General features: G+C 42.0%; 2 protein-coding genes across 17 annotated transcripts in view; one reads left to right on the top strand and one right to left on the bottom strand.

The window, feature by feature from the left end:
• obscna (obscurin, cytoskeletal calmodulin and titin-interacting RhoGEF a) overlaps nt 1–20455 on the bottom strand; it is a 58679-nt gene extending 38224 nt beyond the window's left edge. For 14 of the 16 annotated variants that reach the window (XM_036006987.1, XM_036006989.1, XM_036006988.1 and 11 more), the window contains exons 1-22: nt 20203–20455; nt 19197–19314; nt 18841–19107; nt 17824–17985; nt 17535–17639; nt 17175–17441; nt 16687–16956; nt 16001–16267; nt 15584–15847; nt 7444–7710; nt 6865–7134; nt 6453–6719; nt 5992–6258; nt 5129–5401; nt 4172–4435; nt 3756–4022; nt 3029–3295; nt 2611–2880; nt 1802–2068; nt 1357–1632; nt 693–959; nt 579–605 (exon numbers count right to left, since the gene is read on the bottom strand). In XM_036006987.1, coding sequence (XP_035862880.1) covers nt 579–605; nt 693–959; nt 1357–1632; nt 1802–2068; nt 2611–2880; nt 3029–3295; nt 3756–4022; nt 4172–4435; nt 5129–5401; nt 5992–6258; nt 6453–6719; nt 6865–7134; nt 7444–7710; nt 15584–15847; nt 16001–16267; nt 16687–16956; nt 17175–17441; nt 17535–17639; nt 17824–17985; nt 18841–19107; nt 19197–19236 — 4891 coding nt within the window. In that variant the 5' untranslated portion in view covers nt 19237–19314; nt 20203–20455. Of the gene's footprint in view, nt 1–578; nt 606–692; nt 960–1356; nt 1633–1801; nt 2069–2610; nt 2881–3028; nt 3296–3755; nt 4023–4171; nt 4436–5128; nt 5402–5991; nt 6259–6452; nt 6720–6864; nt 7135–7443; nt 7711–15583; nt 15848–16000; nt 16268–16686; nt 16957–17174; nt 17442–17534; nt 17640–17823; nt 17986–18840; nt 19108–19196; nt 19315–20202 lie in introns of those variants that run through there. The other 2 variants (XM_036006990.1, XM_036006997.1) reach the window with 2 other exon arrangements.
• A 1905-nt stretch (nt 20456–22360) lies between these two features.
• si:zfos-1056e6.1 (uncharacterized protein LOC107988029 homolog) lies at nt 22361–27894 on the top strand. The gene is made up of 9 exons (XM_036007678.1): nt 22361–22506; nt 23646–23713; nt 23922–23969; nt 24128–24192; nt 24295–24332; nt 24765–24844; nt 25051–25113; nt 26489–26539; nt 27556–27894. The coding sequence occupies exons 1-9, from the start codon at nt 22431–22433 to the stop codon at nt 27607–27609; spliced, it is 543 nt and encodes a 180-aa protein (XP_035863571.1). The 5' UTR covers nt 22361–22430; the 3' UTR covers nt 27610–27894.
• Nucleotides 27895–27956: the final 62 nt, after the last annotated feature.

Below are 27956 nucleotides of genomic sequence, written 5' to 3'. Positions count from 1 at the left end.
CCAGTTAAAGTGGAAACATGGTAACAATTATCTGATCATGCACATTTCTACTGAATTCACTGGATTCAGTAACACATTTACTTGTCTTTGCTTTGACAAAATAATAAATATTGCATGGAAGTTACATTGCAGCAGTGATATAAGCGACACGGCATACTCACAAAACAATCTGTCATGCTCAAAATCATTTTTTTCTACTAAACTAAGTATTCAGTTAAAACTGAACAGTGGAATGGATTATATGATTGATATTACATATTAAACATACATGTAATATCACTTACATGAAAAACACGTTAATACTAATAGTTAAGTTACAGAACTGTGTGGGATGTATCTAATTGTAAACTATTGCATCCCATATGAATCTACATCCCATATATCTACTGTATATTTTCACCCAGCTTATGAGAAGTAATGTACAGTACACAGAGTACTGTGACATTAAGCCATAAGCAGGACAAGATATGAAACAATAATATCTCCATTGAGTTAAGTGAAGCTACATAGTGGAGCTCACACAGTGCTCATACCCACTAGGTCTATTTTGTTTTTTATTGTACTACATTAAAGCTGACCTCTTTGGCGTCTGCGCTCAGGTGATTCTGTTGAATATATTGGGGACAATTAAAAAAAAAAAAAAAGGAAGAAATGTATGAATCCAACATGTGGGGGAGACTTTTTAGATTTACCTTGGACAGTGAGCTCAGCAGTCGATTGGCAGTCTTTAGTCTTGCAGATATATTTTCCAGCATCGTTCTCCTCTACGTTGTTGACAACCAGTTTAGTGAAAGGTCCCTCCTGCTTCATCTCGTATTTTTCTCCAGGCTTCAGGATCGCCCTGCCTTTCCTCCACTCCACTGGAGCTCCAGGTTTGGAGAGCTCACAGCAGAACACTCCACTGTCCCCTTCCTTCACCACCAGGCGCTGGATCTCTCGTTTAAATGTCACAGGAAGTGCTGTTGTGGGTATATTAGAAAACCCTGTATTCATTGTTGGCATTCATTCGCAACCTGCCGTTTCGTCTTAATCAAACGGGCTCCTCGATTTTTATTTTGTTGCAATACAAGGAGGCAGGCACTGCCATTTTCCTGTTCCTCTCATTAGAGACTGGTATCACAGGTATGGGATTTGGGATTTTGCACCACATGAAATGCACGTAGACATTTGAAATCTAATGGATCTGTAGTTATGTATCACTAAGTCACAGGTGCACAACTTCAGTAAGTAAGAGATATACTGAGACATGGACTATCCAAGGAGGCACCCATAACAACAGCTGTTTAGATATAAGCTAATATATGGGCAAGAGAAATGAAATATATTCTCATTGTTCTTTGCACGCTTTAAACTTACGTTTCACTTTGACTTCAGCTGTGGTTTTCTCATCTCCTGTGATGCAACTGTACTTCCCTGCATCTTCTGGTTGGACGTTGAGAATAGTCATCTGAGCTATCTTTCCTTCCAGCTTCATCTGATACTTTCCTCGATATAGCTCCTCGGACAGCACCTGAGTCTCTCTCTGCCACTGCACCGCGACTCCTTTCTTTGAAAGCTCACAGCATAATGTCACACTGCTATATTCTTCGGCCTCCTGGCTCTTCAGACTTACTTTAAATGTGGCAGGAACAGCTGTTGAACCAAACACAGATACTGTTCATACACATGAAGCAAAAAACAGGCAAGATCATTAAAGAAGCACTTAACAGGTAGCTCAATAGACTTAAAAAAAGGCTCAATGGACAATAAACAAAGAAACTACAGTGTGCTTCACTACACTCATCTCACACATTGAACATACCGATAACTTTAACAGTGGCCTTTGTTCTCTGCTCTCTACAAACACAGGTGTAGATCCCACTGTCCTCTGGTTCAGCATCTCTGATGATCAACTCCAGGGCCGAGTCCCTCTGCTTAATCTGGTACTTCTCTCCGTTCTCCAGCAGATCTCCTCCAAGCCTCCACTCCACTGGGACACCCGCTTTAGAGATCTCACAATATAGTGTGATGTTGTGACCTTCCTCTACTTGGAGGTTCTTCAGTTTTTGCTTAAAGTTGATGGGAAGAGCTTACAGGCAAAGATACAGTTAGGTCATGAGAAAGAAATGAATAATCACAAGAATTTAACTAACAGCAAGTACTTTTAAACCAGGAAAAGACAACACTTAAGCCATTTACGTTATTACGGTATACAAAATCTAAGACGATTTCTAGTTTCATATCACGATATCAATATAATATCGATATATTGCCCAGCCCTACTTTAACTCTTCTCTTTTCTATTTGCAGCCTTTCAACATTTACAGCCTGTGTTCAGTTATCAAAAACCTTATTTTTAATTCATACATATTTATTTTGTTTATTGTGACAAAAGAAGCTTCCATGCACAGTCGGCGAGGCTCATGTGCATATTGTATAGAAACCTTGTCTAATTGAAATCAGTTTTGTATTGCTCTTTTAATTCTGTTTTGCTGTTTAATATCACATACTTTTTGAAAGTAACCTACTTGTTACTGTACAGGGAACATTACAGATCTGATATTAATATCACTTTCTGCTTCAATATGAAAAAAATAGAACACAATGAAACTGTCAATAACAAACACCTACCATTAACAGTCAGAGTTGCAGTGGTCTCTATGTTCCCACAGATGCATGTGTAGATGTCGCTGTCCTCAGGTGTAACATCGAAGATCCTCAGTTCAATCAGCATGTCTTTCTGCCGCATATGATATTTCTCTCCACTCCGGATGAGTTCATCCCCCCTCTTCCTCCACTCCACAGTGTGACCAGACTTTGACAGCTCACAGCGTAAAGCCGCAGTGTTGCCCTCCTCAACCAGCACATTCCTCAGCTTCTGCTTGAAGGTGACTGGGAGAGCTGTGGAGTCATGGATGACCATAGATTAAGATAAATATTCATTGATGATGAAATATTGATAATTATCAACATTATTTGTAGAAATGATTTTCAGCTAAACCCACGAAATCACTAAAACCTATTAGCCTATTTGTAAATGATGTCCTACCAGTGATTTTGACAGTGGCAGATGTCATTTGATCAGTACACACACAGCTGTAGAGCCCACTGTCCTCAGGAACAGGCTTCCAGATCAGAAGCTCCAGGCTGGTCTCCCTTTTCCTTATCTGGTATTTAACTCCATTCTTCAACAGATCATGTCCCTTCCTCCATTCTACTGGAATTCCAGGTTTAGACAGCTCACAGCGCAATAGGACATTGCTTCCCTCCTCTGTTTGCATGTCCTTTAACTGTTGTATAAATGTAATGGGAACAACTGGAAAGCAAGAGGTGACTTTTTTTTTTAAAATACAGTTAGAAGGAAGACGAAAATGGTGAAGCTGTGCAAAGTATGCCAGCCAGTCAGCAAAGACATGTTAAACCACAACACTCAATAAAGCGTCTTAACCAACCATAACAAAATGCCACATCTCTCTGTGTAATGGAGCTATTTAACAATCAAAATAGTTGAAAAATGCATTTGCAGTGATAGGTATAAATGGTCTTGTGAACTGGCTGCATTTTCTGCTGTTCATGACAAGTGGCCAACTACCTCAGCCCATACCATAGACTGAGTAGCATAAATATTACTGCAGAGCACAACAGCAAATCTGTGAGAAAATGTTGAATTGACTTTCAAATATACTGTAAAATTGTGTTTTGATGAAACTGTATATTTTTGGTAAAATTAGGTATGGTAAAATGCACAAGGAGGTAAGAAAAAGTTGATAACACACCATGTACTTTGAGGCTTGCTGTAGTCTGGTGATCTCTGCACTGACAGGTATATTCTCCTGAGTCCTCAGGCTTCAGGGCTTTGATGGTCAGGGAATTAATGGTCTTCCTCTGTTTCATCAGGTACTTATCTCCAGGCCTGATACTCTGAAAACCTCTCCTCCAGTGGAACTGGACCCCAGGCAGAGAGTATTCACAGGTCAGGGTCACGGTCTCCCCCTCTTTGGCCTCCACAGTCTTTAGAGACTGGGTGAACTCTGCTGGGATGGCTAAAAAAAGACAATAAATAGGAAAAACAGATGGATACTAATACTTAAATACTTATAACAATTGTTACCTGTATAATCCTATATAATCAGTCACATCCCTCTGGCATTTAATGTTGGCCAATAGTAAGCAATACCAGTCCTGTAATAACCTTTGACAGTTACGACGGCCCTAGTTGTAACAGATCCAGCACTGCACTCGTACACTCCAGCATCGTTGTTGCAGACCTCCCGAATCGTCAGCCGGGCCTCACAGCCAGAACGACTGGCAAAATACCTTGAAGAGTTCCACATCAGGCAGCCATCTTTGTACCACAGGATGTGACATGGCTTGGAGGCCACACAAGACAAAACCAAACCACCTCCTTCAATAGCCTCACAGTCTTCAAGCGATTTAATGATGGTGGGACGTCTCTCTTGTAACATAAAGAAATAAAGCCAAATTAGAAAATGTGACATGAAAACAGAGTCCGACTACGGCCATCACTCTCTGACTCCGTGGCAGAAACCCTCATACATGCTTTCATTACCTCCTGTTTGGACTACTGCAATGGAATCCTGTCTGGGTTCCCCAGCAAAACCTTAGACCTGTATGTCCAAAACTCTGTTGCCAGGGTCCTCACCCACACCAAGACATGGCAGCACATCACCCCAACCCTCATCCACCTTCACTGGCTCCCAATTAAGTCCCGCATCAAATATAAAATCCTCCTTCTCACCTACAAATCCCTCCATGCCCTGGCCCCACTGTACCTCTCCGACCTCCTCCATTCATACACCCCACCCCGAAACCTGCGGTCCTCAGATGCTGGCCTGCTCTCCTTTCCCCACACCAGACTCTGTACCTTTGGAGACAGAGCCTATAGTGTTGCAGCCCCATCCCTCTGGAACACCCTGCAGATATTTGAAATGCTACATCCCTGGACATTTAAAAAAAAAAACTCCTGAAACACCACTTGGTCACCACAGCCTACAACCTCCCTTAGCATAGCCACTGTAATTCTGTAAAGTGTCTTTGGGTTTCATGAAAGGCGCTATATAAATACGTATATTATTATCATTATTATTATGAAAATACACATTAAAACTCTGGCAGATTAAAGCCTCACCTCTAACCAACATTGAGGCGTACGATCTTTTGTCCCCTGCTGCAAACGAGATAGTGCCAGTGTCTTTGCGGGCAAGCTGTCTAAATGTGAGGGTGTGGAAGCCTTCGGGCAACATCTGGATCTCATTGAGCTCATTGGTGTACAGCAGAGTCTCGTCCAGATACCACTTGACCCCGATGTAGTCACTGGGACAAATACGACACCTGAATGTGACTGTGTCGCCCTCTAGACACTCAACATCCTCTAATTCATCCAGGATCAACACCTTCTGACCTGAGAGAATCATGGAAAAGATGGAAAAGTCATAAATCCCATAAACATCATATACAGTGGGTACTAGAAGCTTTAAAAAACATCATTTTGGCAAAGGATTTTAGCCTAGCATTTATAGCCACAGTGGGGATATACTATTTCTCAGACATGCAATATCTAATTCTGTTAGCATATATCATCTCTCAATTAATTAATTGAGGCCCTTGAAATCAAGACTTTAATGGACAGTGAGTAGCCTATTATTTTTGTATATTTGGATATTTACTAGTCAAAAAAGAACATAAGAACACGTTTAGTATCAGCTTGATACATTAGAGTTGCAGTACCTTCTGTCATATCCTGCACTGGCTGTATGGTTCCATATGTCAGCTATTGCATGTATATTCCTTCATATTATTTACTTTGCAAATCAATTTCTCATTCAGTTTAAGGGACTAAAATATCCCAGAGATTCTCCTACAACTGAATGTACAATTAATACACAGATCCGTCCTGATGTGGCCCACATACAGATACCTTTAGACCAACTACCATGAACCTGAACCACAGTGATGCAATGCCCAGCGTTCCCTTCACTATGTTCTTCTCACCCTGCACAGTCAGCTGTGCCCGGCTTTGCATGGTACTGACATCACACGTGTATACATCTGTGTCCGATTTCTCCAGTGAAGTGATGGTTAGGGACAGCACCACGCCCTTCTGCCTGATGACATACTTCCTACCAGACCTCAGCTCCACCATGCCCTTCAGCCAGGTCACCCGCTTGGCTGGCCGCCTGGTCTCACACTCCAGGGTCACTTTACCCTTTTCCTCTGCTCGTGTGTCCCTTAACTCCCTCGCAAATGTGTGCTGAAGTTCTGAAAGGAAAAATGAAGTTTAGGAAATTGAGTCAAGCTATACACTTTCTACTCCAGTCGCCGACCCGCATTGCAAAATAGGACAAAACACTGGACAGCAGCATTGATTTGCACAACACTACAGCACGAACGCTACATTGTATTAGTCATCATCTAACATATTCAAAAACATTATTTCGAAAGCCCTCATCTACCTCTGATCTCCAGCTTGGCACGCGAGGCAATGCCTTCGGCCTCACAGCAGTACTCTCCAGAGTCTCTGATGGTGGTATTCTTGATCACCAATCGCGCAAAGTTCTTCTCCACACTCATTTCATACTTTGGGCTCTGCCTGATCAAATGGCCATTTTTCAGCCAACGGATAGTGACTTCTGGTTTGGTGATCTCACAGCTCAGCTCTGCGTCCTCACCAGGTACCGCCTTGACATTCAACAACTCCCTGAATATGTGCACTGGCTTCTCTAAAGGAGAGGAGATGGGAGAGCTTAGTTGCTTAAATGCATCTACCAAATGGCATATTTCAAAATAAAACAGAGTCAGGTATCCCCACAAACACAGAAAAAAAAACAGTGCTTATCTTGTTTTCTGAGAAAGCCAGGTATTCACCTTTAACAAAGAGCATAGTCCTACAGCTCAAGTCTTTAATTGTGAAGACCACGTCTCCAGCGTCAGTCAGTATAGCATCTTTAATGGTCATCCTATAGTTGCGGCCATTGTTGATAACCTGGATACGGCTATTGGGGACCAACACCTGGCCATTGATGGTCCAGGAAGGCTCATCATTGAGATCATGAGAGAGGTGACAATCAAAAGTACAGCTTTCGCCTTCCAGGACAGTTGTTGTCTTCATACGTTGAACAATAGTGATATGTAAGTCTGTACACAAATATAGTAACAAAACAGTGTTATATATATTTAAAGAGTATCATTACAGTGAGAGAGACATTTACTGTAATACCACAGAAAGTAATTTAACAACTTTTATGACAGACTAACTGAGTACTTTCTTGTCAGTTTAAAAATAAAATGTTACTTGAGGTTCACAATTCAAAACTGACCCTCTGAAAGTTCCTTTCATTCTATCAATAATTTGGTGGCACTGTTGTGAAAAGGCAGACAGCTTAATGTGAACACTTGATTTTCAAGACTTTCCAAATAACCAACAACATTTTTCCCACTACTCACCATGTACAGTAACTTTGGCCTTGGTCTGGCTGGTGCCCAGGTCACAGGTGTACAGTCCAGCGTCATCCTTGCTCAGGGAATGGATGATCAATGCCATGGACTTCCCAAACTGGAGTAACTCATGTTTATCATCAGCGGTAAGGACCATACCATCCTTCCTCCAAACAGGGGTCACTGTCTCTTTGGAAATGTCACACTGCAGGCAGACTTCCCCTTGCTCTTCTCCTACTGCATCCTCCAGAGACCTCAGGAACACTGCTGGGCGCTCTGGAGCCAAGATCAGCATACATAAAGTGTGCATGTTTCTCAGAAATGAACAAATAGAAATGCAAGTATCAGGAAAAACTAATCATACACTTCAGTTGTAGGAGCCACATATTGGATGTTGTTTATGGTCTCATTTGTGTTGTTTGTTGATTATTGTGTTGTGCACTGATATGGCAGGTGGTGGGCGTTATCATCGCGGTTTGAGCGGAAGTGATACTCTATTTGTTTGCTTCACCTGTGCACCTGGGTTTTTTGGACATTGACAGAGAGGGGGTGAGCCTGGGAGCGAACACTTTCTGTTGACCGCATCACGCTGCATTAACGCAATTATTCTACTCACCAGGTAACAATTACATTTGGTAACTGCAGTGCTAAGTGTATTTTACGTGTGGAAGACGAAGAATAAAAAAATGCAATAAAATCTCGAGCGCGTCACAGTGTGTATCTCTCAGTGTTTAGCCCCTCGCAGCAATATTTTGGACTGCTTACAGCCGCAATATTAGTCAACAGAAAACGTTCTAAATCAGGGTGAATCTACGGAAATGGAATATTCTCTGCGGATTCCTCGGACCACAATGGAATGCATTTGATATCGGAGGAAACATTGAATGCACGGGGCTCCGCTGTACTGGATGGCGGTGCATTCAATAGCGCTCCGAAAACAATAGACCGGCCCGCAAGCAGCCCAGCCACGGAAGCGGTAGGTAGCCTAGTAACTTTGTGTCAATTAGTTACTGCCGCTTGTCCATTGGGGACGCATTGTTGTTTGCTTGTGTGGTTTATTGTTGGTCTCTTGATGTGGTTGATGAGGCAACAGTGGATTGAGTGATTGAAGGTGTGGATTTTCGTGTGATTTGTGGAACATTGGAAAAAGGCAACAAGTGGATCATAAGCAATTTCAAATGTCAATTTCTCAAAGATGGAAGAACAAAAAAGAGAAATCATACTCACCTCTAAAGCTTTGGAGAATACAATTGAGAAACTTCAGAAGGAACGCAAAGGAAAGATTCACAGAATTAAAGGTCTAATACAGACAATAAAGGATCTAATGCAAAATGATGACAATGCCTCACAGGTGCGATTGCATCTGGAGAATATGAATCAAATGGTTAGTGAAGCTAATCAGTTGCATGAGTCGGTGATTCCTCTACTTCCTAGAGAGGAATATGAAAAACAAAATGAGTGGTTTTCGAGTGTACTTAAACGCCACAACGGACTGCATGAGGATGCAAAGAAATGGCTTTCTGAAACTGGGAGACAAAGAAGCGATATTGCTCATATTTCCATAAATGATGTTCCCATGTCTGTATCACAAAAGGAACCAAAGGAGCTGGATGTACATCAAGATGAGAATAATTCTCATGTTTCACAACAATTGGGACTAAATATTCAAGCCTCTGTCATACAAGATGAAGTTAAACCAAGTGACAGTGTGTCAAACACTGGAAGTAGAACGTCTAATGGGAGGAGCTCGGCTCGTTCGAGGTCAAGTGTCTCAACAACGTCTTCAGCACGCATTAAAGCTGAGGCCAACATGGCTGCTCTCATTGCACGACAAAGGCTATTGAAGGATAAACATGAGCTAGAAGACATGGAGGAGCAGATAAGAAAAAAAAAAGGAACAGCTTGCACTGGAAGTGGAAATAGCCGCAACAATGGCTAAAGTGAGTGTGTTAAGAGGCTCTGGAGGTTCTCGTGTTTCAAGTCATCCATCTATAAAGTCCAATGGCATGGATTCTTATTTTGAAAGGGGACAAATGAAAGACAAAATACTCAGTGCTAATGCAAAATCATTTGTGCCTGATTCAAACATCCCAGTACATGTAAAGCCAAGTCCACATTTGTTGGGTGCAAAACCTCAAGTGGAAAATATCATGCAGCCGACCCAAACCCAAATTACATCATCAGGATACCCAGAGCTCAGGTGGCACAAAGGTGCAGTACAAACCATTCAATCACAACCACCATTTCAGCACCACAGTAATCAGCCTGTAGCACTGGTGCCAAGTCGCGATGATCACAGTCAAATAATTACGGTTTTGGAAAAACAAAATGAAATAACTGCCTTATTGGTCCAGCAACAATCTCTTTCATTTCTGCCAAAACGAGATATTCAAGATTTTGATGGCAATCCTTTGCAATATCACACCTTCATAAGGGCTTTTGAACACAGCATCGAAGAGAAAGCAAGCAATCCTAAAGACTGCTTATACTTCCTTGAACAGTACACCAGGGGGCAGCCAAGAGAGCTTGTTAGAAGCTGCCAACATATGTCACATGATAGAGGGTATGCAAAGGCTAAGGCTTTGCTACAAGAGCATTTTGGTAATGTACAGAAAATTGCTTCTGCCTACATGGAAAAGGCTCTTTCATGGACACCAATTAAATCCGAGGATGTGAAATCTCTACAGGCCTACAGCCTGTTTCTGAGAGGATGTTGTAATGCCATGGAAGAAGTTGAATACATGGGAGAATTGAACATGCCTACCACTATGCTGACCATTGTGAAGAAGTTGCCCTATAAACATAGGGACCAATGGAGAACTGTGGCATGGGAGCTGCAAGAAAGGCATGGGAGGAGAGCCACATTTACAGACATCGTTGACTTTATTGAAAGACAAGTGAAGATAGCAGGTGATCCGTTATTTGGAGAAATACAGGATACTCCATTGACGGCAGCAACTAAGGATCTGAGGAAATCTAAGTTTCAGCCTTGTTCTAGAGACAAGGGAAGTAGCTTTGCTACCACCATAGCAACAGTGGAAAGGAAAGTTGGATCTGGACCAAAATGGAAGGAGAGAAGCTCATCTGATAGAAAGGCTTGTATGTTTTGTGGAGGTACGCACAGCTTGGATCTGTGCATCCAATTGGGACGGAGGTTGCACAATGAGAAAATTGCTTTCTTAAAGGAACATGGGTGTGTGTTTTGGATGCTTGTGCATTGGGCACATGAGTAGAGACTGTAAGCAACGTCTCTCATGCAAGATATGCAGTCAGAGACACCCTAGTGTACTCCATATTTCCCCAAAAGAGAAGGAAATAAATTTAGTGCAAGCCAAAGGAGAATCTGAGACAGCGATGAGCAGCGCTCTGATCTCTGTTCAATCCAGTGGTCTAACAGGGGCCGGTGAGCAAGACTGTACGCTCCCCATAGTTCCAGTTCAAGTTAAGTCTAAGAAGGGATATAAGACATTGATCACCTATGCCTTCCTGGATCCTGGGAGCTCCGCATCATTCTGCACGGAGCGGCTGATGAACAGGCTGAATCTCAGGGGAAGAAGAACAGGTATTCTTCTCCGGACTATGGGTCAGGAGAAAGTTGTTGGAAGCCATATTGTTTCAGATTTGGAGGTGGCTGAATTGGACGGAGATTGTTTTTGTGAACTGCCTGATATCTACACACAGAAAAACATGCCAGTTCATCGAGGCAACATTCCTCGCCAGAAGGATCTTCTACAGTGGCCACATCTGAAACATGTACAAATAAGAGAGATTGAAGCAGAGATTGACCTGCTGATTGGAACCAACGTCCCAAAGGCACTGGAGCCGTGGCAAGTTGTCCGAAGCATGGATGGGAGTCCATACGCAATCAAAACTATGCTGGGCTGGACTGTAAATGGACCTTTGAAAGGCGACGGGATTACAAAAACTACTTGTGGACAGCCAGATGTCACTGTCAATAGAATCTCTGTTGTAAGCCTGGATGATTTGTGGAAGCAGCAGCTAAAGACCGATTTTCCTGAATGCAGTCAGGACGAGCAGATGGGGTTATCGAGAGAAGACAGTCAGTTCTTGGAATACGTTACAAAAACTGCTAAGTGGATGGATGGCCATTATAGTATTGGCTTACCTTTTGAGGAAAAAGGATGTAAACATGCCAAATAATAGGAGAGTTGCCGAACAGCGTGCTCTGAGCCTCAAGAGGAGGTTTGGTAAAGATGCTTCATTTCACGCTGATTATACTGCGTTCATGAATGACGTCATCTCCAAGGGCTATGCGGAGACGGTACCACCTGAGGATCTGGAAAGGAGTGACGGTAGGGTATAGTATATACCACACCATGGTGTATACCACCCGAAGAAGAAAAGGATCAGGGTTGTCTTCGATTGCGGAGCTACTTTCCAAGGAACCTCGTTGAATGCACAGCTCCTGCAGGGACCTGATCTTACTAGCAAGCTAGTTGGAGTTATGACAAGATTTCGAAAGGAGCCTGTTGTACTCATGGCAGACATCGAGGCAATGTTTCATCAGGTCAGAGTACCAGCTGAGGATTCAGATCTGTTGAGGTTTCTTTGGTGGCCAAATGGAGACCATAGTCAGAACCTGGTAGAGCACAAAATGGTTGCGCATCTGTTTGGAGCCACATCTTCGCCAAGTTGCGCAAGTTTTGCCCTTAGGAAATGTGCAGAGGATAATCGGGAACAGTTCAGCCCCAAGGTAATTGAAACAGTTCTGCACGATTTCTATGTGGATGATTGCCTTACATCAGTGGCTTCTGAGGAAGAGGCAACGGCACTCTACAAAGATCTTCGTACCCTTTGTGCTAAAGGGGGCTTTCAACTCATGAAGTGGATTAGCAACAGACGTGCCGTGCTGGCAGCTATACCCACCACAGAGAGAGCGAAAGAGGTTAAGGATTTGGATTTGGATAATGATACACTTCCTGTAGAAAGAGCATTGGGCGTTCAGTGGTGTGTTCAGTCCGATACCTTTAAGTTCAAAGTCAGGATCAAAGAGCAACCCTTAACCAGAAGAGGGATCCTTTCCACGGTCAGTTCAATATATGACCCCTTAGGAATCTTGGCACCTCTTGTCTTGTCTGCCAAAAGGATCCTTCAAGATTTGTGCAGAAAGAACCTAGGTTGGGATGCTGTTGTACCAGACTCGGCTGTACAAGAGTGGAGAAGTTGGCTGAAAGAGCTCTGTCAGCTTGAAAGTTTTAAAGTTGACAGATGTCTGAAACCAGTGGATTTTGGAAAAGTAATCTCTGCTCAGTTACACCACTTCGCAGATGCCTGTGAGAGTGGATATGGAACAGTGACATACCTGCTTTTACACAATATTCACAGATAAGTTCACTGTGCTTTCATAATGGGAAAGGCCAGAGTGGCCCCATTGAAACCAATTACCATTCCTCGTATGGAGTTGACGGCTGCCATGGTTGCAGGTCGAATGGATGAGTTGTGGAGGAAAGAGTTGCAGATGCCACTTCAGGACTCCATTTTTTGGACAGATAGTACTTCCGTACTAAAGTACATCAGCAATGAGACCTCAAGGTTTCAGACCTTTGTAGCCAATCGGGTTTCAAAGATACTCAGCGTATCAAATCCATCTCAGTGGTGATACGTTAACACCACAAGCAATCCTGCTGACCTGGCTTCTAGGGGAGTAAAGGTGGCAACACTTCTGAAAGATAACATTTGGGTGTCTGGGCCTCAGTTTCTTGTTGGGCCAGAAGAGAGGTGGCCTGAAAACCCTGATGGCTCTAGGAGAATCTTACCAGATGACCCTGAAGTCAAGATGAGCTTGATGGTGAATGCTGTGCAGGCTGAAGAGAAGATGGATGCAGTCACCTGCTTGATCAATCACTTCTCTTCCTTGATCCGTCTGAAGAAGAGTGTTGGTTGGATCCTTAAGCTTAGGAGCCTGCTACTGTGCTTCAGTCAGAAGAGGAAGCAGTTGAGTGTGGCTTTTGCTCAAGGTGGCTTGGATAAGGACCAACAGGAGAGGAAGATGGCAAAGGAGATGCAGAGTATCAAGGCTCAGACTGTTGGTGAGCCTCTTTCAATTGAGGAATTCAGAAATGCTGAGATGGAGATTGTAAGGTTTTGTCAGAAAAGGAGATTTCCAGAAGAATTTAACAGCTTGCAAAAGGGAGAAAATGTGAAAAGGACTAGCCACATTTACAAGCTTAACCCAGTACTGGAAGATGGTATCCTGAGAGTCGGAGGACGACTTAGCAGAACAGCTATGCCTGAAGAATCTAAGCATCCTGCCATATTGGCAAAAGATTTACACATTTCTGACATTTCTGATTCTTCAGCATATACATAGAGAGATGGGACATGGTGGTCGCAATCACATGCTAGCTAGCCTGCAGCAAAGATACTGGATCCCTGGGGCTAGTTTGGCCATAAGGAAGACCCTGTCAAAGTGTATTGTCTGTTGGCGACTGCATGCAGCTCCAGGGCAACAGCAGATGGCGGATTTACCTCAGGAGTTTCTCCGGATGAACCTCCTTTCACTCGTGTTGGAGTGGATTACTTCGGACCTTTCGAAGTTAAGCGGGGAAGGAGTATATTGAAAAGGTATGGAGTTCTCTTCACGTGTCTTTCTATAAGAGCAATACACATCGAAGTAGCATCGTCGTTGGACACAGATTCCTTTGTTAATGCTCTTCGACGTTTTATCGCAAGACGTGGACAAATATTGGAATTGCGCTCAGACAATGGAACCAACTTTGTTGGTGCTGAGCGTGAATTACGGGAGGCAATGGAGGGTTGGAATCTTGCTCAAATCAACAACACCCTCCTTCAGAAAGGAATTAAGTGGGTTTTCAATCCCCCACAGGATCACATCATGGAGGAGTTTGGGAGAGGTTGATAAGATCTGTGAGGAAGGTCTTGAATTCCACCCTGAAGGTGCAGAACCTTGATGAGGAAGGTCTTTATACAGTTCTTTGTGAAGCAGAAGCTATCATAAACAGCCGTCCCATTACCAAGGCATCCAATGATCCCAATGATTTGGAACCACTAACCCCTAACCATCTCTTGCTGCTTAAAAGCAAGCCATCTTTGCCAATGGGACAGTTCCAAAAGGAAGACATCTATGCTCGTTGCAGATGGAAACAAGTTCAGTATATAACTGACTTGTTTTGGAAACGTTGGATTAAGGAATACTTGCCTCTTCTTCAGGGGCGTCAGAAGTGGACAAGTGTCAAGCGCAACTTTCTTCCTGGAAATATTGTGCTCATAGTTGACGACTCAGCACCTCGCAACTCATGGCTTACAGGAAGGATTGTGCAAGCTATCCCTGATAGAAGAGGACTTGTTCGTCAGGTGCGAGTCAAGACAAAGACCAGCTATTTGGACAGGCCTATTACGAAGATTTGCCTTCTACAGGAAGCAGAGGATCCATGAGGACATCAAGCTGACCTTTGAACTTCATAGACTTTGACTGTGACTTGAATATTGTCTCACGGGCCTTTTTTTTTTTGTCCCTACATGACTGACTAAGTGATTGTAAGGATCACCCTTTTTGAATAGTCTATGGACTCTTTCTATGCGGTTTGTTTTTCTGAGCTCAAGAAGAAAAGGACATTTTTAAATGGACTTTTTTAAATGGACTGTTTTTTATCCTTAAAAAAAAGGTGTATCGTTGGCCTCCTACATAATGTGTAGTTGTGTAATTATTGTGGTAAAATAATTAGGGGCCGGAATGTAGGAGCCACATATTGGATGTTGTTTATGGTCTCATTTGTGTTGTTTGTTGATTATTGTGTTGTGCACTGATATGGCAGGTGGTGGGCGTTATCATCGCGGTTTGAGCGGAAGTGATACTCTATTTGTTTGCTTCACCTGTGCACCTGGGTTTTTTGGACATTGACAGAGAGGGGGTGAGCCTGGGAGCGAACACTTTCTGTTGACCGTATCACGCATCACGCTGCATTAACGCAATTATTCTACTCACCAGGTAACAATTACATTTGGTAACTGCAGTGCTAAGTGTATTTTACGTGTGGAAGAAGAAGAATAAAAATCATTGCAATAAAATCTTGAGCGCGTCACAGTGTGTATCTCTGTGTTTAGCCCCTTGCGGCAGCAATATTTTGGACTGCTTACAGCTGCAATATCAGTTATTCCCCAAGCTGACCTTTGACCTTTAAGGTGGTTGTCTCAGAGAGAAGGCCGGCTTTGAATGTGACCCTGCTCTCCTGTGGTCGCAGCGTCTTTATTGTGAGGCTGTGCATAGTGCCCATGTGCTGGATCCTGTTGATGGCATTGCAATAGAGGCGAACATTGTTAAGGAGCCACTCCACGTTGGCGACCACATAGTTGAGCTCACAGGAGAATGTTGCCATGCCATCCTCCTCCATTTCCACTGGCTCTAAGTGTTTGACCAACTTCAGTGTTCGCACTTCAATAAAAGGGGGAAATAAATGACACTAAATCATCAACTGAACTAACATACAGAGGTAAAGTAATACAAAACTAAAAAAAATCTCCAAAACAGAAAGTGTTATTACTTTATCTCACACCTCAATTTCTTCCCAAAACCATGTTTACCTACCCTCAACCTTAACATGAGCTGTGCTCTGGGAGCCCCCAGCCATGCAGCGGTACTGTCCTGCATCCATCCCTGTCAAGCCATGAATGGTCAGCTGTGCTCGCTTCCCTTCCCTTTTCATGCTGTACTTGTTCGAGGTCTTCAGAGCCGTACGACCTTTAAACCACCGCACCACCCTGGGAGACGGGGAAAACGCACAGCTCAGAGTCACAGAGCTGTTCTCTTTCGCCTCTGCATCGTCCAAGTGGTGGGCAACCTGGAGAGGTCGCTCTAGAAGGGAGAGATGTAAAGCTGCTTAATGAGACACTCCTGCAAATACAGTATAGTAGATAACTGCTAGCTGTCTGGATTCACCGTGCAGAGATCTGAGGAGCGATTAGTCCTCATAAATCAACAGGAGTTTAGAATGCCAACACAAAGAAAGTGGAAGGTGTGGGACATCCGGCCTAAAAAGAGGGACATCCGGCGTAATATCCGGCGGCACTTGAACAATCCCGGAAGTGGAACGTCATCGACTTATTTCAGTAATTATCAATCGTAAATTAGCCTCATTAGCCTAGCTAGCTTGCTCTATAATTTATTTTTCCTGTAATCATTTCATCCAAAAGGAATGCAGATCTCATTGACAAATTCAAAGTGCTTTATTCACGGTCTCTCTTCCTTACTCAGACCAGGTTCAGCCAACTCACCTTTGACAGTGAGCTGAGCAGTGGAACGACTCTTGCCAGCTACAAAGAGCACGGGGCCCGACATGGAGCTTTCTGTGGAGGTGAGACAGAGGCTGTGGAGGGTGCCTTTCCTGTCGATGTTCACTGCTGCGCTAGGCTCCAGCACCTCACCGTTCAGGGTCCACCGGGGAGGCCTCCCTGATTTCAGGCTGGTCTCCACTTGGAACAGCGCTGGCTCTGGCTCCATCACCTCCACTGAGCTCATCCCCCTCACTATTCTGATAGCCTGCTCTGCATGTACAGCCATAATACACATTACCACTACTAATACAACTCCTGACTTATAACATTACAAAACACTCTTGATTGTATAATTTAAACATTAGAAACGCATGTGCACATGGGCATTACACATGATACAGTAAGTATTTTTTATTATTTTTATACATGTACTATTAGTAGGCCATAAACCTTATTTGATTTGATTGCTGTGACAGCAGGCAGCTTACCCTCCACGAGAAGCTGACAAGAGGTGTTGTCATCTCCTGCATCACAGGTGTAGGTGTCCTCATCTGAAGAGCAGACGTTGTCGATGGTCAGCTGCCTGTAGACATCTTGGCTGATCAGTTGGTATTTTTTACTGGGCAGGAGCTCCTTCCTGTTCTTGTACCACCGGACCTGAGCATTAGGCCGTGACACCTGGCACTCCAGCAGACCCCGGTGGCGATACATGGCTATCTTGACCCTCAGAGGACGCACTATTTGGACTGGGAGCTCTGAAGAAGGGAGGAACAGGCTGTAACAAGCGAACAAATCATCCCCTCCATAAATCCATGTTAAATCGTGACATAAACAATCTGGTGGCTCACCTTTCACTGTGAGAGTTGCATAGGATGAGACACGCTCTGCAGTGAATCTGATCTCTCCAGCATGCTCTGGCCTGACTGACTTGAAGAACAGGGTGTGAGTTTTACCTGCAATCAGATCAAAGGAAAATGTTTTATAATTTTTTATGTATTGTATTTAACCAGGTTTTATATTTTCTTTACACCTAAGAACTGCCCGGTGCAACCACTATGACAACTCAAACACAGCTTCTTAGCTTGGAAAGTTGAGTGTACTATAAAGCCTGTGATACCCATGTGGTTGGTCTCTCACCCTGGTATCTGATCTTGATGTTGTCCCCAGGTCGGATTCGGCAGTCATCTCTGTACCACCGACCATCCAAATCCACCTGGTTGACCTCACACAGGAAATTCACAGGTTGACGCTCCATTGTGTCAACATTTTCGAGCTCTTTCACTATGTGGATGTCCCTAGCTGGCAGAAGATAACCAAACCATTACTGTAAATGTTGTTAAAGCAACCAACAGAACTTTATGAATCTGCTTGTCAGATCGCTCTTATAGCAATGATTACAACGATAATGCTAATATGTTGATGTTTAGCAGGCATAATGTTTACCATGTTCACCATCTTGGTTTAGCGTAGTAGCATGCTCACATTTGTTAATTAACATCAAACACAATGTACAGCTGGGAATGACATTAGTTTTGCAGGTGTATAAACCAATGTATTGGACAAATTGAAATTTTGATCTGATGATGGTGCTAAGTAAAAGTTTAGGGGATCAAAGTTATTACAATTCATTCTCTGGGGACCATGAATGTTTGTATAAGACTTCAAAACAATTCATACAATAGTTGAGATATGACAATACAACCCAAAAAATGTCAACCTGCTAGTGGTGCTAAGGAAAAGTCAGGGGATCAAAAACGTCACAAGGTTTCATCCTCGATACACCATGAATGTCTGCAAAAGATTTGATGGCAATCCATCCTACAGTAGTTGAGATATTTCAGTCCTGAGTGGTCATGGGCTGACTGACTGACCAACGTAACCATCCCTGGAGCCCTGTAACTAACATGGCTAAAAACATTTAGGCATTATTTTTTCCAGTTGGATAAACTAAGATTCCACAATGTACATGGTCCTCTCTTTTTCTTACATATGACCTCTTATTATGACTTATTTACTCATTCGTAATTGTATACATTAGGCTATCACGTGATGTAGTAACACAAGAGTGTGGTCATATTTTAATTACATTTAGGCCTTGGTCAGGTCTTGTCTTTGACTTAAATTTGACATGGACAGTCTATTTAGCCACCTTACCTGTGACACTGAGTCTGCATGAGGTCTGAATGCCATTGGCCTGAAAAGAGAACAGGCCTGCATCTCCCAAAGCCACCCTGTTCAGTACGAGGGAGTGTTTCTTCCCATGTGTGCTGATGCGCCAGTTGGGCTTTGACTTAAGCTGCATCCCATCTCTGGTCCACACACCCTCGATATAGGCCAGGTTGAGTTTCACTTCAAAGGAGCAGCTCTCACACTCAGACACCTCCACATCTTCCAAGCCCTTCACCACCTGCAGACGGTTCTCTGGCACACAAACACGCAGCATTAGAGACTCAAATGCTCATGTGCTACTACACTGAAATTGACCACTTTGTGTGGGAAAGAGAACTTACTTGCAGCAGCTACAATTCCTCCAGGTATATTGTCTCCCATGCCCCCTCCTGCTCTTCTCTCAGTGTGATTGGAGAATCTTGTTTGCTTGTTGCCACAGTGATCACAGAAGGACTACAACTATAATATGATGAAAATATATATCAGGTAACGGCTTAGAAGAAAAACGAATAATCGGATCAGCCATAAATGCATCATGTTGTTTTAGACAAAATTTTACATTTTACATGCCAAACAAATTCTTCTCAGGCCAATAATGATATAAAACCATCACTTCCAAAATGGCAACATTGGCATGTCAAAATGGATTCACATGGCATCACTCTGAAACGGTTAATCCCTGCGATAGCATGCCATTCCTCCTCAGTACTGAAGAGCAGAGTAATCTCTGTCACCTCACTTGGCTGAGCTCAGCACTACCAATATAACCTCAGCTGTGATGCCACCTCCATCAGGCTTCATGCACTGAACTGAGAAGAAGGGGAAGCTTTAAAAAACAAACAAGAGGCCAAACGAGAACTGCCAATCACTAAACTGATTGATATATGTGAGATCATGACACTTTTGGGAGGTTGGTTCCTCCCACTATCATTATGATGTTTTCAAAGTACTCCAAGAGGAGGGTTATTATTTCTCATTACCTACCAGCTAAAATCACATTACAGTAATGCGTCACAGAATGGCACTGAATCTGCCAGCCATTATCTAGATTACCTCTACAGGCCTAATCAGTTATGATAGCCATTGAGATCTTCTCTAACATGGCATGTAAGCTGAAAAAATACCATGAAAATAAAAATGATGAGTTGAGCAAAACTCAAAACAGCTCAGAGTGAAAGACTTTGACCTTTTGTGAAACTTGCGTATCTTATAATACAACTGTGCAGTATATGATTTAACTTTAATTCATTCATTTTCCATCAAAGTACACAAGCAAATAGATAATACCAAGAAAAACTACCAAAATAACACAAGAACATGTCAGATCACCTGCAGCGATGCACCAACCTTCAACTTAGACTGGAGTTTTCTGGAAAGAATAAATCCTTGCATGTCCTCTTGTGGCACCAGTGACAAAAAACTAAATTACCTTCACCTGAAAAAAGAGGACAGACACATCCACCATGGCAACAGATCTGTCTGAGTCTTGTCTTGTTTCACACAAAGCCTTTAAGATTAACAACAAACGTTTAGCCAAAGGAAAGCATGCCCAGGTTTGCAAGCTGCGTCCCTGTCCCCAAAGCAGAGAGCCTATAGCGCTTTCTCTTTTTTTCTTTCTTTGATGGAGCATAGGGCTGAACAGCTGACATATCTCTCCCCACATACTAACCTCCAAAATAGCCTTCTGTCAGTATGAGGGCAAAGATAGCTTCAGTTTTAATGGTGTAAGACAACTCATGTCCAGCATCAATGGAACAATCAAAAACAATCAAAATGTAAACAGTATGCTTAGCGTAGTTGTTTGATTGTTTTCCAATGTGCATGAATGAGTGAGAGACAAGCCTAGCGCAAATTACTTGAAAGCATCTCAGTAAGTGAAGGTTGTTCGAACAGAGATTTAAAATGACTGATCCAAGACAGAAGTAGAGTTTTCTTATCATTATACTAATCACGTTATTGCAGTTTAATCACATGCTCTTTGCAATTCTGACCCATATCTGTCAGTGTCCTACACCTTGGGTTAGACATTTCAAAGTCCATGGATCTCCACAGGGAGTATCCACCACTGCTGCAGTTGAAAGGTCACAAAAGATTCAACAATATGAAGACACACAAATCCTCTCTTAAATAACACTTGATTGGCATTCCTGTGTGAGGTCATTTCCTGACATCAGAGTATAAAGTGGTTTGCGACCCATGATTGCTAAGCTCTCGATAAAAACACCCCATAGAAAACATTCAAAGTAACACAGCAGCCATGCAATTCCGATATTATTCCTCTAGCTCCTCCAACTCAAAAAAATGTTGGGCTGAGGTTTTTATTTGCATTACAGTAAAACAGCAAGACTGCCAGACAGAACAAAGCCAGCACTGCCCAGCATTGTGTATGCCTCAGTTTGATAGACAGCTCCATGTGCCACTGAGCACTCCTAAGTCGAGTGAAACTTGACAGGATAATCTCTTGGGGCACAAAAAAAACAACTTGTCGTCACCGAGAAGGGAACGGTGGCCTGCAGAAGCGAACCATTCTCATTTTACAGATCTCCTGCAACCCATTCATTACAAAGCTTTTACTGTAGCCGCTTACTTAGACATTTGAGTGGGAAAGAGTCAATTTAAGTACACTACGCCAAAGAATTTCTAATATGTAGACGGGCTTTGACTATGCTTTTTGCTTATTGCTAAATGCTAATTTCAAAACATGATGTCATACCCCTTTGAAGAGTGCACTCAAACAGACCTGAAGGCCCCCAATCTATCCCGCCACAATGAAGACGGCCAACTTGATATCGTGAAATGTGGGCCTTCTCGTGTATAGCATCTTATTGATGGTGCACATAGGCTAAAAATAGAGCAGTGTTTAAGGAACCAAGGCAATGTGAGGATGTGTTGAGTGAATTTAGAAGTCGACAAAACAGCTGAACACTCCACCTAAGCCTCTGGATCTGTGTTTGGAAACCCTCCCCATTTTGTGTGTCACATGTCCTCTGGTCCAGACACCAGACAGGGTTAGAGGAATATAGAAATGTTTAACACATATTTAAAAAAGTGTGTTTTGTTTCTCGCCCTCAAATGTTTTTTCATTTAGCAGCACGTTTTGCAGAGGTGATAATCTTTGTTGATAGATAGATAGATAGATAGATAGATAGACAGACAGAATTTCACATGTCACAGCAGCAGTACACTAACGAAACAACACTGAGCAAAGAATAGAATATATTATTACATGCATCTAAGTACAGGTCACTTATTGTGTAGCTCCACCTGTGTGGACACAGGCTATATGGAACTGGGATACATACATCTATAAACTCAGACAACTAATAGAGCCCCTAAAATCCCCTGTTTTAACTATTTGTTAACTTAAATTACGTTACACTTCTCCAAACTGATCTGTCTTGGGTACCCAAGTCATTTCACATTATTTTACTTTATTTCTCGCTGGCTAGACACGTCATAGCCTACACATTGGAGTGCAAAGTGGATTTAGAAATAATTATTTTGAAAGTCCCAGTCAGACCGGATGTCGCAGGTAGGCTACCCTTGTGTCTCGTGCTGCTGTTCGGATAATTAAAATGTCTAACGCCAGTTTTGATAAATCACCACGTGGATCAAAGGCCTGGATCGCTCTGAGACGACTTGATAAAAACGGTTCGTAGGTTTCTCTAAGTTTTTCGACTTTACGAGCAGTGATTTATTGTTTTTCAGCCACGGATGTCCTCGGTCTGTGAGTCTGTGTCCATGGCAACCGGCCTCTTTAACCCATTAAAGACTAAATGGAGATTAGAAGAGCGCTTATGTTTTTGTCACAGACATCCAGCATATAGGTTTAGGTTATCCATAGGCCTACATGAGATGTTTCCTTTAAACTTCAGCAAATGTATAGCTAGTGACGTTTATATCCATAAATGGTCTAAGACGAGAGCAGCTGTATTTGACTGTTGAGTGTTATCAGCTTGGCTGCAGCCCTTCATCTTATCTTCAGTAAAGTGATTCAAAGAGGGAATGAAAAGCCTATTTATGATTACTATTAAACGATTGAACTAGTACATGATTCCTGCCGGTTCCATATCATCTGATGTGTGTGTGTGTGGTGGTAATGGCGTTTTATAAATAATGTAGTAATGCTTATAATAAACTATTAATAAGAGCATATAATTGCCACGTGAAATCTCTGGCGGGTGAGACAAGTCAATAATAAATGCTCAAGTCTGCAGCTAAAGAAATGAATACAGGGTCATGAGTTTCTCATTTTCTAATAAGTGATCCAAAAAAAACCTGACTAAATCTTCAGCATGCAAATGTTGATGAGGGATTGATAAAGGGTTATAATCCATTAAGTATCAATCAAGATCTAAGTGTGTTTGATACATAAACATACTCTGTTCTGAATAATAATATGTGACTGATATGTTGAAAAATTCTTAAAATTGCATTAACTCCTTCTCTCTCATTGAAAAATCCAGAATTTATGAAGATGCAATTCTTTTTTTATTTCAAAAGTTTAAATACTGGACACAAAATATAGTTCACTGTAAAGTCCATTATTTGTATATGTGTACTCAGGTTTGAAGTTTCCACATCACACTTGTGTACTGGAGTGTGATTTGCTTACAATAGTTGTGATGTCACAAAATCATGTTCTTGTGTTCACATTTGAAACAGAAAATTTAAGGTGAGCACAGAGAAACGTTCCTCTTACAGCAGATGAATGTAAAAACAACATATAAACACTTTTTAAATAGTGACATATTAAAAAGCGGTAGCATAATCTCATGTATCTGTTGCAGATGACAGAGTGGTGGCTCTTCGTGAAGTGTCCATTCCTCCAGCTGCTGAGGTCACCATGATCATACAGGTGTGCAAGGGGTTCACCTGTTGCTTTTGTTATTGTACCTGCATAGTATGTTCTCGTTCACCTATTTAATATAAATATTAAAATTTAACAAAGATAAATTATTTTAAAAAATCAACAACAAAAACTGAAACTCTGGCTCATTTCTTTTATGTAGTATATATTATTATTGATATATTTTGATATATATTGATATTTTATCTCTTTTCAGATTATCACCACTACCTTTGGGCTAAACACTTCCGATGTCATATTCAAGGTACGATTCTTTCGCCTTCTTATTAGAGATGCAGCCTTGTTTCTGAATCTTTAATGGGAAATTTGTATGTCTGCAGAATAAAAAAAAAAAGAGAAAAAACAGTTTTTGGTTGTAGCTGAAATTGTCAAATGATCACTTGTGCTTTGATCTGTTTGCAGATAAGGAACCACCATGGCTGCCTGATCCCTCTGAACAGCTCAATCCCTGCTAACAGCAAGCACATGTAAGGAGTCTTTGAATGGAGACAATTAGTCCTATAATTCAGTACATATTGCATTTATTAAGCACTAATTAATGTCAACTGGTGACATGCTTTTCACTACAGGCCATATGTGCTTGAGGTAGCCAAGATCTTTCAGCATGGTAAGAGCAGACTCACCTTTTGTTCTCTTTGACAGTGTTTTCTTAAACTGTGGGTCCAGTGGATGCTGGTTTAAAAACAGATAATGAATGACAATATAATTGAAACACAGTTGTAATAATATAACATATGTCCTCATAGGAGAAGTTCTAATTGTTGACAAATACTGTATATTAATAAACACTTAAAATATCACTAATCATAGTTCCTGCATGGCTAACTACACATCTGTCCTCATAAAATGTTCATGGGGATCTGGAATTGTTGATACTGTATTCTCCTTTGTGTGCTGCAGAAATGTAATAGTTCTAATTAACTTGTGCCTGAATCAGTTATTAGCCATATCTATTTCTTACAAAAGTGAAACACAAATTCAGCCTGAAGAAAAGGTAAGTTTTTAATGTCTATAATGTTTGTAATATTTCTGTTCCCAGTGTGTCCTAAGCCCAGAACCATTCCCATGACTGTGCTCAACAAGAGCATGAAGACCAGGCTACAGACTATTGACAGGAGGGTAAGACACAGTAACCACATAGCACTAATACTATACAATAATGGTTTGGTAATGGTACAGTATGAATGTTCTTGTCAAAGGTTTAGACTCTTTCATCGAATGAATAATAGTGCAGTGTTTTCATGCCATTTTACTTTTGTCTAGATCATAAAGCTGTATCACCTGCCAAAACATGAATATACTGTAGATTCCATGTTTTATTACAGATTCAGAGACTGGAGGAGCTTCTGCCTCAAATTAAACTCAGGCGCAACGAAAAACTAAGCCAGGTATTTGAACTTTTCTCTGGGCCGTCTACAACAGTTATTACATTACACGTCATTTAGCTGAGGCTTTTATCCAAAGCGACTTACAATTGCTATATATATGTCAGAGGTTGCACGCCTCTGGAGCAACTATGGGTTAAGTGTCTTGCTCAGGGACACATTGGTTGATGTATCACAGTGGGAATCGAACCCGGGTCTCCCGCACCAAAGGCATGTGTCATATCCACTGAGCCATCACCACATATTATAATTATTCACAAGGTCATCAGCCGTTTTTCCTTGACTTGAACTGCGGAGTATAGGTTAAGTAGGCCTGGTCAGCTTCCACAGTGAAAAGGCACCGCTGGGATTCGAACCCAGGATCTCCTGTTTACTAGACAGGCGCTTTAACCATCTAAGCAGTTAAAGGTGCTGTAGGTAGGATTGCGAAGATCCAGGATCCAGGCCAAAAAATTTGAACATCAACAACTTCTCAGTCCCTCCCCCCTTTCTGCTAAAGCCCAAAACGTACTCCTAAGCCCCTCCCCCCACAAGGGAGAATGAATGTGTGACGACTGCGTCACACATTCAGTCTAACTGTCTAAAAGTCTAACTGTATTGACACGCAGTTAGACACCACCCCTGGTCCTGATTGGTGCATCTGAACAGGGAGCTGTGGATTTTTGCAAATCGCACTACAGGCTGTAGGTGGTGCCAGAGGAGCTGGATTTTTTTTAAATTACCTGCTTCATGTAGTTCTACTCGAACTTAGGGTCAGTTTCAGCAAATATGACAGAAAGTTAGTTTTATAAGTCTTACCTACTCCACCTTTAACACAATGCTAGTCTCGTTTTGCCAGACCATCCACACGCTGCGTAGCGGAGGACGGTCTGGCTAGTCCACACAGCATTCCGAGATGGGAGAAAAACGTGCTCTAGTTTATTGGCATTTCTTTAAACCAATCACAATCGTCTTGGGCAGCGCTAAGCTCCACACAGAACCGCTGCGAGAGAAAACTCAGATTGGACAGATTGTCTAGCTAGCTGTCTCAATTTACCATGCAGAGATCTGAGGAGCAGTTAACAGTAGTCCTCATAAATCCACTGGAGATTGAAGCGGAAGGAAACGGAAAATACATGCATCCGGTGGAATTTCCTGCGGCACTAGAGCAATCCCGGAAGTGGAACGTCAAGGATATAGACTAACATAACCCTTACAGCGATGCTTATGAGAGTAACGCTGGCCACTTACTAATGGGAAATGTTGTTTGATTTTATTTGTGAAAATGTGACAATATAAATGGGACAGCGTGTGTTATGATTCAACTACAATCAGAGGTATTTTACATTCATATGCATCTCTACATCCACCTGACCATGGCTTCTCTGTCTTGTCTCAGGAGATTGAATGTCTCAACCAAAAGTTGAGGTTTCTTCATAAGAGAATGCAGGTGGGTCATTGTGATCAAACATAATAAAACATCAGAATCTGTAGGAATATTAAAACTATGTCAAGCGATGTGAGGGTGCGCCTCATTCAGTTCAAGATTATGCAATGCTTCTATTGGACTCCCTCCAGATTGTTAAGACTTGGTTTGAAAGACACACCAAATTGTTGGAAATGTAAGACATAGGAAGGCCAATTACTTCATGTCCTATGGTCCTGTGATAAGTTCCAGGAATTTTGGACCGGGACACATCATAACCTATGTCAGATTGCAGGGACACAGGTTCCATTCAGCCCATGATTATTTGTTCTGGAAGATTGGTCAATCCTATGCGGAATAGATAAGTACACAAAAAGCTGGGTCCAGGCTAGTTTAATGATAGCCAGACAGATTCTTTTAAGAGGATGGAGGAATGAAGGGGTGCCGTCAATCCAGGAGTGGACTTGTGAGATGGCTAGGGTGGCAGCATTTGAAAAGATGTCATATAAACGCTTTGGCTGATAGGATGTCTATACAAGTGGGGAAGGTACCTGAGCTTTCTGGAGGGGTCCTAAGAAGCTTTGTGCTATGGAGAGACGTGTATGATGGGCTTAAGGTGTTGTCATTTATACATATGTTTATTTGGTTTATAGTCTGTCTATTTTGTTATTATTTTGTTGTATGGTTTTGAATAAGGTGGTTACTGTGTCATCTTTTCTAGATTTTTGTCTGGGTGGGTGATCATAACAAAGGGGGGGGGGAGGTATGTTCATGTTGCAAATGGTATGTTTTATGTGTTGTGTTAAAATAAAAATCAAATTTGTTAATCGTAAAAAACGTTTTATAAATGTTATTAACAAACCCTGCCCATTGCAATTTTCCAGATCTCATAGTTAAGTATTTAGCTGCAACAGTCTCAGAAACACTTCCAAGAAATGTTTTCATGTATTCTTTAACTCTCTACATTGTTTCCACAGTCTTTGTGTATCTTACTGCATGTCTTTATTTTCATGTTTGCACTCTGCCCCGCTCTGTTGCAGGTGGCAGATTCTCGCAGCTGGAAGGGGGGGCTGACCAGAGCCCCTCTGTGGTAACCAAACAGCAGTATTTCCGGCTGTTTTAGAAGACACAGACCATCAGTAGGACTTTGGTTACACAAATCATAACCAAATGAGGATGGATGATGATCTGAATTTTTACAACTTATTTTCATAGTTTGTTAGGTTTTATTACAACTATATTAACAGAAATCCTTCACACTTTTTTTCTGCCTGGAAATGTAGTGTGTCACGTTTGTATAGTTGAGGAACATATTTGTAACCCTTTTGTGTCGAGCCTTACTACAGTAGAATTAATTATGGAAGAAAACCTTTGTTGTGTGTACCATGAAATCAATAAAATAAAAGAGAAATGGTGAGATAGTCTTTTCTTTTAATGATTT

The sequence above is a fragment of the Sander lucioperca genome, chromosome 11, assembly GCF_008315115.2.
Source record: "Sander lucioperca isolate FBNREF2018 chromosome 11, SLUC_FBN_1.2, whole genome shotgun sequence".
NCBI classification, from domain to species: Eukaryota; Metazoa; Chordata; class Actinopteri; order Perciformes; family Percidae; genus Sander; species Sander lucioperca.
The sequence above is the reverse complement of the archived record's forward strand: the minus strand, read 5'-3'. Positions and strand labels throughout refer to the sequence as shown.

Excerpts from the sequence above, each read along its gene's own strand:
- si:zfos-1056e6.1 (XM_036007678.1), top strand. The coding sequence starts at position 22,431 with ATGTCTAACGCCAGTTTTGATAAATCACCACGTGGATCAAAGGCCTGG. Across the intron at positions 22,507-23,645 it reads GAGACGACTTGATAAAAACG|ATGACAGAGTGGTGGCTCTT; the intron begins GTTCGTAGGTTT and ends TATCTGTTGCAG. Across the intron at positions 24,193-24,294 it reads CCTGCTAACAGCAAGCACAT|GCCATATGTGCTTGAGGTAG; the intron begins GTAAGGAGTCTT and ends TTTTCACTACAG.